The 12,010-nt window shown below is 59.1% G+C and overlaps 8 protein-coding genes across 8 annotated transcripts; 4 read left to right on the top strand and 4 right to left on the bottom strand.

Annotated features, from left to right (window-relative positions):
- Positions 1 to 94: 94 nt before the first annotated feature.
- Positions 95 to 1,831, bottom strand: SPRG_19743 (hypothetical protein; the record flags this gene model as incomplete). Its single annotated transcript, XM_012344172.1, has 7 exons — positions 95 to 254; positions 304 to 396; positions 454 to 663; positions 714 to 791; positions 839 to 1,198; positions 1,249 to 1,472; positions 1,514 to 1,831. 7 exons carry the CDS (start codon positions 1,829 to 1,831, stop codon positions 95 to 97), a joined length of 1,443 nt encoding a protein of 480 aa, XP_012199562.1.
- A 402-nt stretch (positions 1,832 to 2,233) lies between these two features.
- Positions 2,234 to 3,275, top strand: SPRG_04935 (hypothetical protein). Its single transcript, XM_012344073.1, has 5 exons — positions 2,234 to 2,286; positions 2,334 to 2,613; positions 2,670 to 2,872; positions 2,919 to 2,997; positions 3,042 to 3,275. The coding sequence occupies exons 1-5, from the start codon at positions 2,249 to 2,251 to the stop codon at positions 3,111 to 3,113; spliced, it is 672 nt and encodes a 223-aa protein (XP_012199463.1). The 5' UTR covers positions 2,234 to 2,248; the 3' UTR covers positions 3,114 to 3,275.
- Positions 3,276 to 3,732: 457 nt separating this feature from the next.
- SPRG_19742 (hypothetical protein) lies at positions 3,733 to 4,074 on the top strand (the record flags this gene model as incomplete). The annotated part of the gene is made up of 1 exon (XM_012344171.1): positions 3,733 to 4,074. The coding sequence occupies one exon, from the start codon at positions 3,733 to 3,735 to the stop codon at positions 4,072 to 4,074; it is 342 nt and encodes a 113-aa protein (XP_012199561.1).
- Positions 4,075 to 5,394: 1,320 nt separating this feature from the next.
- SPRG_19741 (hypothetical protein) lies at positions 5,395 to 5,886 on the top strand (the record flags this gene model as incomplete). Its single annotated transcript, XM_012344170.1, has 2 exons — positions 5,395 to 5,793; positions 5,815 to 5,886. 2 exons carry the CDS (start codon positions 5,395 to 5,397, stop codon positions 5,884 to 5,886), a joined length of 471 nt encoding a protein of 156 aa, XP_012199560.1.
- Positions 5,887 to 6,148: 262 nt separating this feature from the next.
- On the bottom strand, positions 6,149 to 6,703 carry SPRG_19740 (hypothetical protein; the record flags this gene model as incomplete). The annotated part of the gene is made up of 1 exon (XM_012344169.1): positions 6,149 to 6,703. The coding sequence occupies one exon, from the start codon at positions 6,701 to 6,703 to the stop codon at positions 6,149 to 6,151; it is 555 nt and encodes a 184-aa protein (XP_012199559.1).
- Positions 6,704 to 7,211: 508 nt separating this feature from the next.
- On the bottom strand, positions 7,212 to 7,846 carry SPRG_04934 (hypothetical protein). Its single transcript, XM_012344072.1, has one exon. The coding sequence runs from the start codon at positions 7,816 to 7,818 to the stop codon at positions 7,348 to 7,350; it is 471 nt and encodes a 156-aa protein (XP_012199462.1). The 5' UTR covers positions 7,819 to 7,846; the 3' UTR covers positions 7,212 to 7,347.
- A 577-nt stretch (positions 7,847 to 8,423) lies between these two features.
- Positions 8,424 to 9,591, top strand: SPRG_19739 (hypothetical protein; the record flags this gene model as incomplete). Its single annotated transcript, XM_012344168.1, has 3 exons — positions 8,424 to 8,700; positions 8,754 to 9,412; positions 9,475 to 9,591. The coding sequence occupies 3 exons, from the start codon at positions 8,424 to 8,426 to the stop codon at positions 9,589 to 9,591; spliced, it is 1,053 nt and encodes a 350-aa protein (XP_012199558.1).
- A 150-nt stretch (positions 9,592 to 9,741) lies between these two features.
- On the bottom strand, positions 9,742 to 11,339 carry SPRG_19738 (hypothetical protein; the record flags this gene model as incomplete). Its single annotated transcript, XM_012344167.1, has 5 exons — positions 9,742 to 9,910; positions 9,972 to 10,143; positions 10,189 to 10,448; positions 10,503 to 10,965; positions 11,021 to 11,339. The coding sequence occupies 5 exons, from the start codon at positions 11,337 to 11,339 to the stop codon at positions 9,742 to 9,744; spliced, it is 1,383 nt and encodes a 460-aa protein (XP_012199557.1).
- Positions 11,340 to 12,010: the final 671 nt, after the last annotated feature.

Below are 12,010 nucleotides of genomic sequence, written 5' to 3'. Positions count from 1 at the left end.
CGTCGCGGCGCTTGGTGTAGTTGAGTTTCTTAAAGTCGTCAATCTGCGTCAGGTAGCTCAGCGTTGACGCGCGCGCCTCGCTGTGCTCTTGCCTCTAATGCGGCACCGATGTAAACGTACGGTGCAATGTGATGACGTGGCAGCCTACCTGGATCTCAATCGAGTGGATGATGGCTTCGCGGTTGCGCACAAACTGCACAAAGCGCACCATGTCGGCGGGCCCGGACGCACGGTACATGAAGCGCAGCCAGTACCTACGACCGCGTCCACGCTGGAATAGTCACGATGGTATATCGATGCTACCGCTTGAAACGATGGTACTCGACAAACTGTCCGCCGAGGCGGGACGGCGGCACGGTGAGTGCAAAACCAGCCATATAGACGCGCTCGGCGTTCCTAGCCATGGCCATTATAGTACTAGCACCACATCTCATTTCGTAGTGTGTGCCGTACGACTGGTAGTAAAAGTACTCGAAGCTCGCTTCAAAGTCGTCAATGTGCATGAAGCCGTACACCGAGTCTCTTGGGAGCACTGTGGACGGGAAAAAGAGGTGGCGCCACATGAAGAAGAGCCACTTGAGCGAGTAGACGTAGCGGCGCGCCATGTGCCCGCGGTACAGGCGCTGGATGTACACGATATGGTGCGTGAGCGCGCGTTGCTGCCTACCTCCATCGTGCATACACAGTCCATAAAAAAGGTGCGTGCGTCGTACTTGAGGCAGAGCGCGCGCGTCGGAAGACCGCCGCCTTCGATCGTCGTTGTCTTGGCGTACTCGATCGAGAGCTGGAGACTCCGAGCGACATTGCACTGTTCCGCTTCCTTGATTTTTTCCACGACTTGGCTGCCGCGCGCTTGGAGGCGGACACAATCATGGTCACAGCGTGCTTGTCACTGCCCTCAATGTGCGCGGGGTCCCGCGGCGTATGGAGACGTGCGGCGATGACACGGTGACCGAGCATCGCGCGCGTCTTGGCGACTTCCTTCTTGACGTCGGCGCGGCGCGACTCGAGGTGCTGCTTGGCCTCTTTGAGCTGTCGCGCCGCGTGGCGCTGTCGCTTTCCGCACTGCGTCATTTGCGCAAGAAAGTCGCGTCGCGCCGACGTGTACATGTCGAGAAGGTGGTCGAAATTGTCGAGCATGTGGTTCGAGAGCGATAGCTCCAAGGACGACCGCATCGGCGGCGTTAGCTTTGAAAGTCTAGTTCGATAATGATAGTTCAGTGCATCCAAGGGGAGGGAGCGTCGGACCGTTTTTGGAGCCCGTGGTGAAGCGGATGGTCGCTCTCGTCGTTCCCAAACGTGCCTGTCGTGTCTTCGTGAAAGCGCGTCGCACCGTACGTTAATGCATGCAGCGCGCGGAACTCGGGCGTCATCAAGTACGAACGAAAGACCTGGACTGAGTTGAGCTTGGCTTTTGGGCGCCCGCGCTTAAAGCGCATGTAAGCATCTTCAAATTTGGCCGTCCACGCCACCTGATACTAAGCTATGAGCCAAAGTGGCAATCAAAACGCACCGATGGGATCGTCATGATCATGTCGTGCTGCACCGCTTTCGCCACGTCATCGTCGATCGCGATCGGTAGCATCACGTCGCTCTTGGCGCGTTGAATGCTCGGGTGCTGCGTGGCGCCACCTGCACCGCGACCCTGCTTGTGGAGCAAGGCGAGGATCTCGTTTTCGTTGGGTCTGATGACCGTGGCGTGGCCGGGCACGAGCTCGAGGCCGTCGTCGTCGCCCGCGTCCGAGTCGGCGTACTCACCGTGCGTCATAAAGAGGTGCGCGACGCGCCGGCGCAGTGCGTCGTTGGACTGACACAAGCCGACGAGCTTCATGTCGAGGCCCAGAAAGGGCGACGGCGCGACGCGAGGCTTCTTTTGTTCTTTGGCGCGTCGACTTCGCGCAGGAGGATGCAGGACGCAGACGACCGAAGCGGTTGGCGCTGGTTCTCGTGCAGATGGTCACCTTGCGTCATCGTTGTCATGCGGCGGCGACGTTGGCACCGTGGCGCCAAATGTGCAATCTGGATATTTTGGGATTCTCTGAGATGCCGTGGTATCCGGATAGATTCCGGCGGGTGTTATAATATGCACCTCTAGACCACGTGATAAAGGCTAGAACACACATAAATCAAGCTCCTATCGGTATCATTTTCGACATTTTATTGCCTATAGTTGCGTGCACATAGACGCTGACTGTGTAACATCATGCAGGAAGGTCGTCGAACAGAAGGCCATTTCTGAAAACGAGCGATGGCCAAGTTCCTCGGCAACACGCTGATCCGCGTCGGGTACCTATCGACGAGGCAACGACGAGATGATGACGTGGCATCTCTAGCAAGAAGATTGTGGGCATTGGCAAGAACTACGAGGCCCACGCCCGCGAAATGGGCGCGACGCATGCGCCCAAGGAGCCCGTGATCTTCCTCAAACCGACGACGTGCTACGCCCGCGCTGGCGAGTCGATCCAGCTACCGGCGCACATTGGGTCGGTGCACCACGAAGTCGAACTCGGTGTCGTGATTGGCAAGGGTGGCAAGGACATTCGCGAAGAGGACTGGGAAAAGCACGTCGCGGGCTACGTCGTTGCGATCGACATGACGGCGCGCGACCTGCAGGTACCACGCTTCCAGGCGTATCGACCATCGATCGATCCATCCCATTGCTTGCGTAGAGCAAGGCCAAAGCGGGCGGTCTGCCGTGGACGCCGGCCAAGTGCTTCGACACCTTCTTGCCGATCAGCGATTTTGTCCCGACGTCGTCGATTCCATCGCCCCACGATGTGGAGATCTGGCTCAAGGTCGACGGCGTCGAGCGCCAGCGCGTCAATACGGGCGAAATGGTGCACAAGATTCCGTTCCTTCTGTCCCACATCAGGTGCGCATGGCGGTGTCAACATCGGCCAATACGTCGCTGCTACTAGCCGCATCATGACGCTCGAAGAAGGCGACATGATCATCACGGGCACACCGGAAGGCGTCGGCCCCGTCGAGCCGGGCAACGTACGGGTATCTCGATGTACATGCCATGAAGCAGCGCTGCGTAGGTCGTGACGGCCGGCATCGAGGGCATCGTCGAGATGACCTTCCCGGTAGCCACGCGCGAGTACGCGCCGTAGACACCAGCCCGCGTGGGACCGCCGTACTGCAACTACTACGCAGGAGTAGCTCACGGCCGCATCCCAAGGTTGGATCGGATCGAAATTTCAATGTCAACCGGCGACCGCTGGAATATCCGCGTTCCGGGAGCCGTCGCTGCATGTTCCCACAATAGTGTGCAGGACGCAAATAGTGGGCTGGGACCCTACTCACAGCGTCGTGGTCTCGGTCCGTGGCTGCTACTCACTGGCTGCTACTCTTTACTGCGAGCAGACTTGGTGACAGCCGCGCGCGTCGCGCGTGCTCGGCCGCGTGCTGTTTCTTCGACCAGCTTTTGTCGCATCATATTCGCAACGCGTTCTTTTAAGGACTTTTGCCGCGCCGCCTGCAGCCTACGCAGAGGCCTCTGCAAGCGAATGTACATGCTATCCTAGAGGACGCAGCGGAAGCCGCGCCGACAGGCCAGACCTGCGCACGGGCGTCGAAAGTTACACTATTTGCGTGTCCGGCTGTTGGCCCTCGCGGGTCGAGTGTGGGAGAGGGGATGTGGACATGCAAATCCTCTGAAAAAGAAAAATACAGAAATAATTTGACGGTCATTTTCCAACTTTCGAGCATGCTCGACAGCTAAGACCCGCAATGGCTGTCTCCACGGATCCTCTTCGCGCCTCGTTTAGCCGCCGCCTCTCGCGCTGCCCACACTGCGCTGCGTCCTACATGTCCTTTGACAACCGCGTCTACTGTACCAGCGACTGCAAGGCGACGGCCAAGATACTGCGCAGTCTCCAACCCGACGACGATGGCGACGCCTCCGAGACCGATTCGGACGTGGACGGCGACGTCTATCTGATCTGCGTCCCCAAGTTTGACCCGCGCGCCATCAACGAGCGCAAGCGCCGCGCCCATGCGCGCCGCGTCTCGAGCCCGCGCGATATACCGCAACGCACCATGTTTTACAGCGGCGACGTCATCTCGTATTGACTCGCACGCCCCCACAACACAAACAAGAACTCTGCGTGCAGCATGATCGCGCACACTACATGTACTCAGACAACGAGCGTCATTAACCTCCCGTTAATCGAGCGCCTTGCATTTCCTCGAGTCTTCTCGCCACTCGGTTTTCCCTACCTCTGGCGTTGGCCACCGATTTTAGAAACCCATATGGTCCAGCGCTCGCACCTGCTCGCTACACGTCAGCGCCAGCACCTTGTATGGCGCACCCATTTCATAGGCAATCCCAACGCGTACCGGTCAGCAACCTGTGCCGACAAGGCCTTTAGGTGCATGCACTACATACTACATACTATAGTACCTTGACGTTAGCTTGGCCGGCGAGAAGAGCGCCGTGGGTACATGCGCACCGTGGGTGTAACAGGCTTGTCGCGAGCAATAGATCAAGCGCAGCTTGCTCTGTCACCACCACTCATGGTGGGTTCATTTTATTTGGCCATTGAAGTATCGCCCAGCACTGCGCTGTACGTGGCCGTTGACAGCGGCCCGTTTGTGTCGTCCATGGCCCGACGCTGTCGCGCTCGGTAAAGCCGGCCCCGATTTCGCGTCGTATGCAGAAAAGTTCAGGGCGTTCTACGTCATTAAAGCGTTACCAAGTGCATTTATGCCCTCCGTGCTACGGAACCAGCATATCTTGGGCACAGGCTCAGGTGGAGCTGCTTGGTCGCTGCACATGCAACCCTCTCGGTCTCAGTTGAAGACAAGATACTCGCTCGAAAGAATCCAGCACAATCCATTTGCGTGATTCTAGCTGACTCAAACGTCCAACCCAGCGCTCCTCGACCGTCTCGGCGGCTTTGGGCATCCCATGCACGCGTCGCCAAGCTGGCTCATGCTGGCTCATCCTGGCAGGCGTTTCTAGATGCCTGTTTAAAATAGTGTTAAACTTGTATAGTGTACATTGAACTTTCTCTGCGTGTCTGCACGCAATGGTATACTGTTCTCTTTGAGAATACACCGCCACATCTACAAGCGACGTGTGTGGCGGTAGGTTGAAGCGCGCACATATGTACGATCGGCAAGCGTGTGTGAACAAAGGTCATGGCGATGCCAGCAATGCAAGATTCGCTAACACTAGTTCAAGATACAAAAGAAACGCGTGTGATTGGTGCATATTGCTGACTTGGACGTCGATGATTGGTCGCCTTTTTCGACATCATCAGCGTTCGTTTTGTGGTTTTCGTCCAGTCCAATATTCTGCCCATGTTTGTGACGCGACTTGCGCCCCGCGTGGCCCGCGCCAGCGCCGCCCACGCACGGCCGCTGCATGCTTGGAAGGCCGCAGTGCCCATGGCCTTGGCGCGGCCAACGCACTTTGCGAACCCTATTCTCCGCTTCTGCAGTAGCGGTAGCACCATCAAGCCCAGCGCTGTCGCCAAGCCGACCAGCTTTGGCCGCTTCAAGGACCTCTGGAAGCAGTACGGCCTTGTGGCCGTGGGCACGTACTTGACGATCTATGGCATCGTCCTGGGCTCCATGTACGCGGCCATCGAAACGGGCGTGCTCTCGACGAAGAAGGAAGTTCCGCGCAAGGAGGGCGATGAGGCCTCGCATGACGACGGCGAGTCGTCGCTCAACATTCTCACGGCGACGAACCGCATGATGGACTGGACCAACGCGATTGGCCTCGGTCAGTACCTGGACATCCCCGAAGTCAACTCGAAGACGAGTGCGTTCTTGATCGCTTGGGTCGCGACCAAGTTTACCGAGCCGCTGCGCTTCGCCGTCACGCTCATGGTCACGCCCCGCGTGGCCCGTATTATCCGCCGCTACCGCGCGTGAAGCGCTTTTTGTTTTGATCTTTTGTAGCCAAGCAACTCGACAATAGAAGACACGTCTCGTCGTGCGTTGCCTCTCGACCCTCCGCGTCCGCCCGCGTCCTTCGACTCTGCGCCACGCCCGTACCATGATACTATAGCCACCGTTCTTCCCGTGCTTGTCCATGCGCATCGCAGGCCCAGAGTGGTTGAGAGAAGGGTGTTTCCTGTAGTTTGTCGAGATGTTGGCGCAAAAAATGAGTCTATTGAAGGCAGCACGGCTACTATTACACGTGGTGGCCCAACAAGGTGTTCTGGCTCGGCGACTGGTTGGCCTTCTCGATCTCCTTCTGAACGCGCGTGTACTCGATGTGCTGCTTCTGCGCGATGCGCTGGCCGAGCACGAGCATGAGCACGCCGACGCACGCGTCGAGCGTCAAGATGACGAGTGCCTGCGCGAGGCGGCTTTGAAGCTGCGCGCACGACGTGCCCGAGAGGTTCTTGTCCAGGTGGAGCTCGGCGCAGTAGAAGCGAAACTCGGCGCCCGCGTCAAACGGCAGCAGGAAGTTGTAGATGCTCATGCCGACGACCGTAATGAAGAGCAGCTGCAGCGTGTAGAAGATCCAAGCAATGTAGCCTGCGTGGAGAAACTGGCACGCGCGCCGGTGGCGGCACGTCGACGAGAAGCTGAGGAGGAGCCCGGCGCCGGACGCGAGCGCAAAGATGCCAAAGACGACGACCGCGTTCTCGGCCGACGTCAGCGCGAGCGCGGGAAGCAGGCAGAGGCCTTCGAGGAGCCACGCGAGGACGAGCGAGCACTCGTCGCGGAGGACGACCACCATGGTTTTGTGTGCAAAATGCAAATTGGCGTGCGACACGCGCGCTGAACCAAAAAACGGCCGACCGGTTGTTCGCGGGCCAATAATCGACGTCGCCATCTTGCCGGTAGCGTCGACGACGTTGGCGCATTGACGTTGGCGAGTGAGGAACATGGCGCTGTAGAGGACACCGCCCAGTCCGGTCGTCTCTTGCAGGCGCAACGCACCCGCGTTCGTGCGCCTGTGCTGTGGCCACGCGTGTCGCCTTGCTTGTCATTTTTTTAAACAGTACATTTGTACAGGCAGGCATGGTAGATTTGGACCGACGACGCGGACTGCACGTGCGCATTGAAAGCCCGAGCCCTCGGTCATGTAACGTTAGCAGGCATTGCTCTCGGTCATGCACGCCAAGAGGTATACCAGCACGCTCGGAGGCGCTCGAAGGAGCAACCACTGGTGGCGTCGGGGCTCTTTAATGCGCTGGCCCGGCGATGGCTTTTCAACTGCGAGTACGGACAAGCAAGACTAGCATGCATATGGGAAAGCAATACGTTGATACTAGTAGCCCAGATTCGTTGGCGGAGGCGGCGCATACGGGTCTACAAGGCGGCCAGAGCCATGCTACATGGCCGAATAGAGCGTCGAGCGTGCGCCACGTACGAAATGGCTTACCCCGGGGGCCAGCCGAGCGGGCGGCCGCCGATAATGTGCAAGTGCAAGTGGTACACCGACTGGCATCCGTTCTTGCCGTCGTTGATGACGATGCGGTAGCCGTCTTCGAGGTTCTCGTTGCGGGCGACGACCGACGCCGTGTAGAGCAGCTCGCCGAGGATTTCCTTGTGGCTCTCTTCGGCGCGGATGAGGCGCGTGAGGCCAGCGCGGACCTTGGGGATGACGAGGACGTGCGTCGGCGCTTGCGGGCTAATGTCGCGGAAGGCGAGGACCTTGTCATTTTCAAAGATGATGTTGGCCGGGATCTCCTTGTTGATGATCTTGTCGAAGATCGTGAGCTCGTTCGGCTTGGGCTCGGCGGCCGCGCGGGCCTTGTCTGCTTCGGACGACATGCTACGCGAGGCGATTTGCAGTGGCTTGCGACTTGCCGACTGCGCGACTACTCTCCAAGTGCGTCCGAGAAGCATGGCCGCAAAGTGGCCACGACAGAGCCTTTCTACTCTCTCAAGTACGTATTTCTAAATTAGGTACGGTTTAGTAGTATATAGGCATATATATTGCTTAGGTGCGATTGCTATGTATGCTATTATGTCGTATGGGCTCGTTAAAGTACGACTAGAATGTAGCCGCTCGCAATCCCTTCGGCTCAACCGGGCAAGAAAGCACCATCCTAGCCTTCGAGCTTCTCGACATTAATATGCAGCAGCACGCAAGGCTCTCTCGAGCTCCTGCCTTCTCTGTACTGTGGCACGTGCCACGAATCTGGATCGTAGATGAACACCCAAGATATGGCGTGCACACAATGCCCAATCACATAGCAGTATTTTAAATTAGGACACGTTGATTGGCTAGTCTCAGCAATTATCTGGTCTTCAACCGGATGAGGTCACAGAGAAGGAATGTGGGGTGGCGACAAGACCGTTTTCATTGGCTAAAAACGTACGCTTATCCAAGCGTTGGGCCAATGGCACGTACTGTCAGCTGCATTTTCGCCAATCCCACGGCGTCCAGAGAAAAAGATCCCACGCCGGCCTGGGGATCTTCGCGCAGGTCAGTTGAAGATTTGAGCAAAATGAAGACAGTCGCGTTCCTTGCCTCGGCGCTCGTGGCGGCCGCGTGGACGAGCGTCCGTGGCAGCTCGCCCGACCTCCATGAGATGGCCGCCGTCAAGGACATGACGGCCTTCGTGCAGTACATGGCCGAGTATGAGAAGCCGTACCGGGTCCATGGCGACGACCACCCGCTCCTCGCCAAGCGCTTCAAGGCCTTCCGCACCAACCTCCGCCGCATTGAGGAGCACAACGAGCGCTACGATGCTGGCGAGGTCACGTTCACGCTGGGCTTGAACGGTATGGGCGAACGCAGCGGCGATGGACGATGGCCTTATACTGGCGTGTTGTAGAGCTGGCCGATTTGACGGACGAAGAGTACAAGAGCCGTCTTGGGTACAAGCGCACGAACAAGCGCGGCCAAGCCGCATTTACGCACACGGCGGACGAGTTCTCGCCCGAGGCTTGGGACTGGCGCGAGCACAACGTTGTTACGCCCGTCAAGAACCAGGGCATGTGCGGGTCGTGCTGGGCCTTCTCGGCCGTCGCGGCCATGGAGAGCGTCTATGCACTTGCCACGGGCAAGCTCGAGTCGTTCTCAGAGCAGGAGCTCGTCGACTGCTGCGATGGCGGTACCGCTACGTGCAACCGCGGTGGTGAAATGAGCCACGGCTTCACCGAGATCATCGAGAACCATGGCGGCAAGATCGACCCCGAGTCGGTGTACCCGTACACGATGCAGTCCAAGGGCGTGTGCCTCGCCAAGGACGACCAAGCGATCGGCCACTTTACGGCGTACGCCAACGTCACGTCGGGTGACGAGGACGCGCTCAAGTCGGCGGCCTCGAGCTCGGGTGTCATCTCGGTCGCCATTGACGCGTCGAGCTTCATGTTCCAGCTGTACCGGCACGGCGTCTTTTCGTGGCCGCTTTGCAAGAATAAGGACGATGAGCTCGACCATGGCGTCGCCGTCGCTGGCTACGGCAACTACAAGGGCAAGGACTTTTGGCTCGTCAAGAACTCGTGGGGCAGGGGTGGGGCATGCATGGCTACATCCTCATGTCGCGCAACAAGAACAACCAGTGCGGCATCGCGACCGACGCGTCGTACCCGATCATGCCCAAGGCGTCCCAGATCAAGGACGCGACGCCGTCGCGCATCGTCGACGACAGCCTGCTGGCGCTCCAGTAAACGGTCCGTGCCTTCCATGTCTGGTGCATACTACCCGTGAGTCGACGATGAATCAATCAATATGCAATGCATGCCATGCTTGGCCTCGCTGTGTGCTCCTGTCGGCGCAAGACAGGCGCGGGCGTTGTAGATACGGCAAGTCTATTGTGTTCATCGCCAAAAGTGATGCAGCGTCAATGGCTGCCGTGGCACGGGCGGCGCGACGACAGGCGAGGGCGCCATCTCGTCCGAGGCCGTGTCGTCGGCCGCCACGATTGTGCTGGGTGCTTCGTACGCGGCCGAAAAGCCGACAGCGCCACCCCCGGCCACATGGCGTCGCCTCGGGCCGACGCGCATGAGGCGGCATGGTCCAAATCCGCACGGTGCCGTCGTCCGAGCACGACGCGAGCTTGGTCGCATCCGTCTTGCACCACGCGACACTGCTTACTTCGCCTTCGTGGCCGTGAAGCACGCGCACGGGCAGCCCGGGCTTGGCCACGTCCCAGAGGTACACGCGCTGGTCCACGGACCCGCTCACAATGAACTGCGACGTCGGGCTAAACGTCGACTTGACTAGACGAGCTTGGTCAAGGACGCAGATTCGATTCGATGGAATACCGTAAAACGAGCTGTTGCGGTGGCCATGGTACTTGGCGATCGGCGAGTCCCCGTGCGAGAGGAGGTCGTAGAGGAGGATGTCGTTGCTGGCAGCGCTCACGAGCAGCTTGGTCTTCGTGTGGTCGAGCGAGAGCGACGAGATCCCGTAGCGCCGACCACTGGGCGCGTGGCAGGCGAGCGACCGCACGTGATGGGGTATCTTGGGCGGCGTCGATGTGGACGGCGGAAAGAGGTGTCGGATGTCCCAAAACTTGACTTGGCTACAGAGCAGGAGTAGTAGGAGAGGAAGAAGACGGGATGTCGTCTGGTCGTACCCGTCGACGGCGCCGGCCGAGATCATCTGGTGGCCGTCGCCTGTAAACTCAATACACGTGACGCTGCGCTGCGCGTTGGCCACCGAGACGCGGCGCTTCTTGCGCTTGTCGGTCGACGGCACCTCATAGTCGTGGCAGCGCGCACAGCCCGTGAAGGGTCGCACCGTGCGGCGCACGATCGGGCCGGGGACGATCGGCGGCGGCGGCGGGAGGCGAATGTCCCAGAGGAAGACGTTGCCGTCGCGCGAGCCGGACGCAAAGACGCTCGGGTGCAGCGGGTGCTGGCGAATGCACTTGACGCTCATCGTGTGGCCGGCCATGTGGTAGACGTGGGCGCCGGTCTCGACGTCCCAAATGCCAATCTGCTGGTCGCCGGACGCGGTCGCAATGTACGCATCGCGATTGCACCAGATCATGTCAAAGATCGCGTTCTCGTGCGCGGCGATGCGCGCTAGGGGCGGCGCTACATGTCGTACGACGTGGCATGAGCACAGCATAGGCGCGCATGCCGGTAGTACCGTGTTCGTGTGCCTGGTGGTGTGTCGAGAGCGCCTTCCGGTCGTGCGTCGCATAGAAGCTCAAGCAGCCTTCTTCGTCGGCGACAGCGAGGAGCGTGCCATCCATCTTTTCTTGGCTGAACGCTATGTGGAACGGTGGCACGGGCTGGAGGTCGTCGTCCTGCTGGCAGAAAAACACGTTGTCGCGGGGACACTGCAACGCCGCCAGCATGAGCTGCGTCACATCGCCCTCGAGCTGGCGCCGGCCCGGCGCGCCATGGACCTCGCGGCTACAGAGCGTCGCAGCCAGCGCTCGCCGGTCCACGCCGTGTCGCCTCATCCGCCAGTTTCCGAAATGCACCTCGACCATCATTCTAGCTCCAAATGGCAATATTTTACAAGATTTTATTCCATGTCGTTTCACTTGGTGTTGGTATGAAATACAATGCAAAAGGAATTCGATTACATTTACAATCATTTCCACCAATCAGCGCGGTTGGCGGGCTTTCTGCCGAGGCAGCCCAATGCATGGGGCGCTGGGACCACGGAGCGACGCAAGGACGATGAGAGCGCAAGCTCGCGGACGGCAACAACGAAGACCTCGGGTACCAGGACCAGCCACAGCTCTTTGCTGCGTCCGATGCACCCCGTTTTTGAGGCCGCACCAAGATCACGTTGCCGATCGTCCTGCACCACGACTTCCAGTCGTTGACGCCGCCTCAGTCGCTGGCATCTCTCGAGGATCTCAACAAACTGCGCAGCTTTGTGGCCAACGGCAAAGCCTGGAAGACCTGTACACAGCGTGTCGTCATGGGCCTCACCCGCGGCCACAAGCGCCCCCGGGCGACTACAGAAGAGTAAGACGAGCCCCCGCGCCGCCGCCTGCGCAGCCACGGCCTGGCGAGCGAATGAAGAAGAAGGATATTGCTAGTCTCTACGTATGCGAACGCTTTGTACCAACAAAAAATAACGCGAAACACGTTCATATATATACACTAGTATACGGACGAC

The sequence above is a fragment of the Saprolegnia parasitica genome, assembly GCF_000151545.1.
Source record: "Saprolegnia parasitica CBS 223.65 unplaced genomic scaffold supercont2.16, whole genome shotgun sequence".
Lineage (NCBI taxonomy): Eukaryota > Oomycota > Saprolegniomycetes > Saprolegniales > Saprolegniaceae > Saprolegnia > Saprolegnia parasitica.
This window is presented reverse-complemented; position numbering and strand designations above follow the sequence as displayed.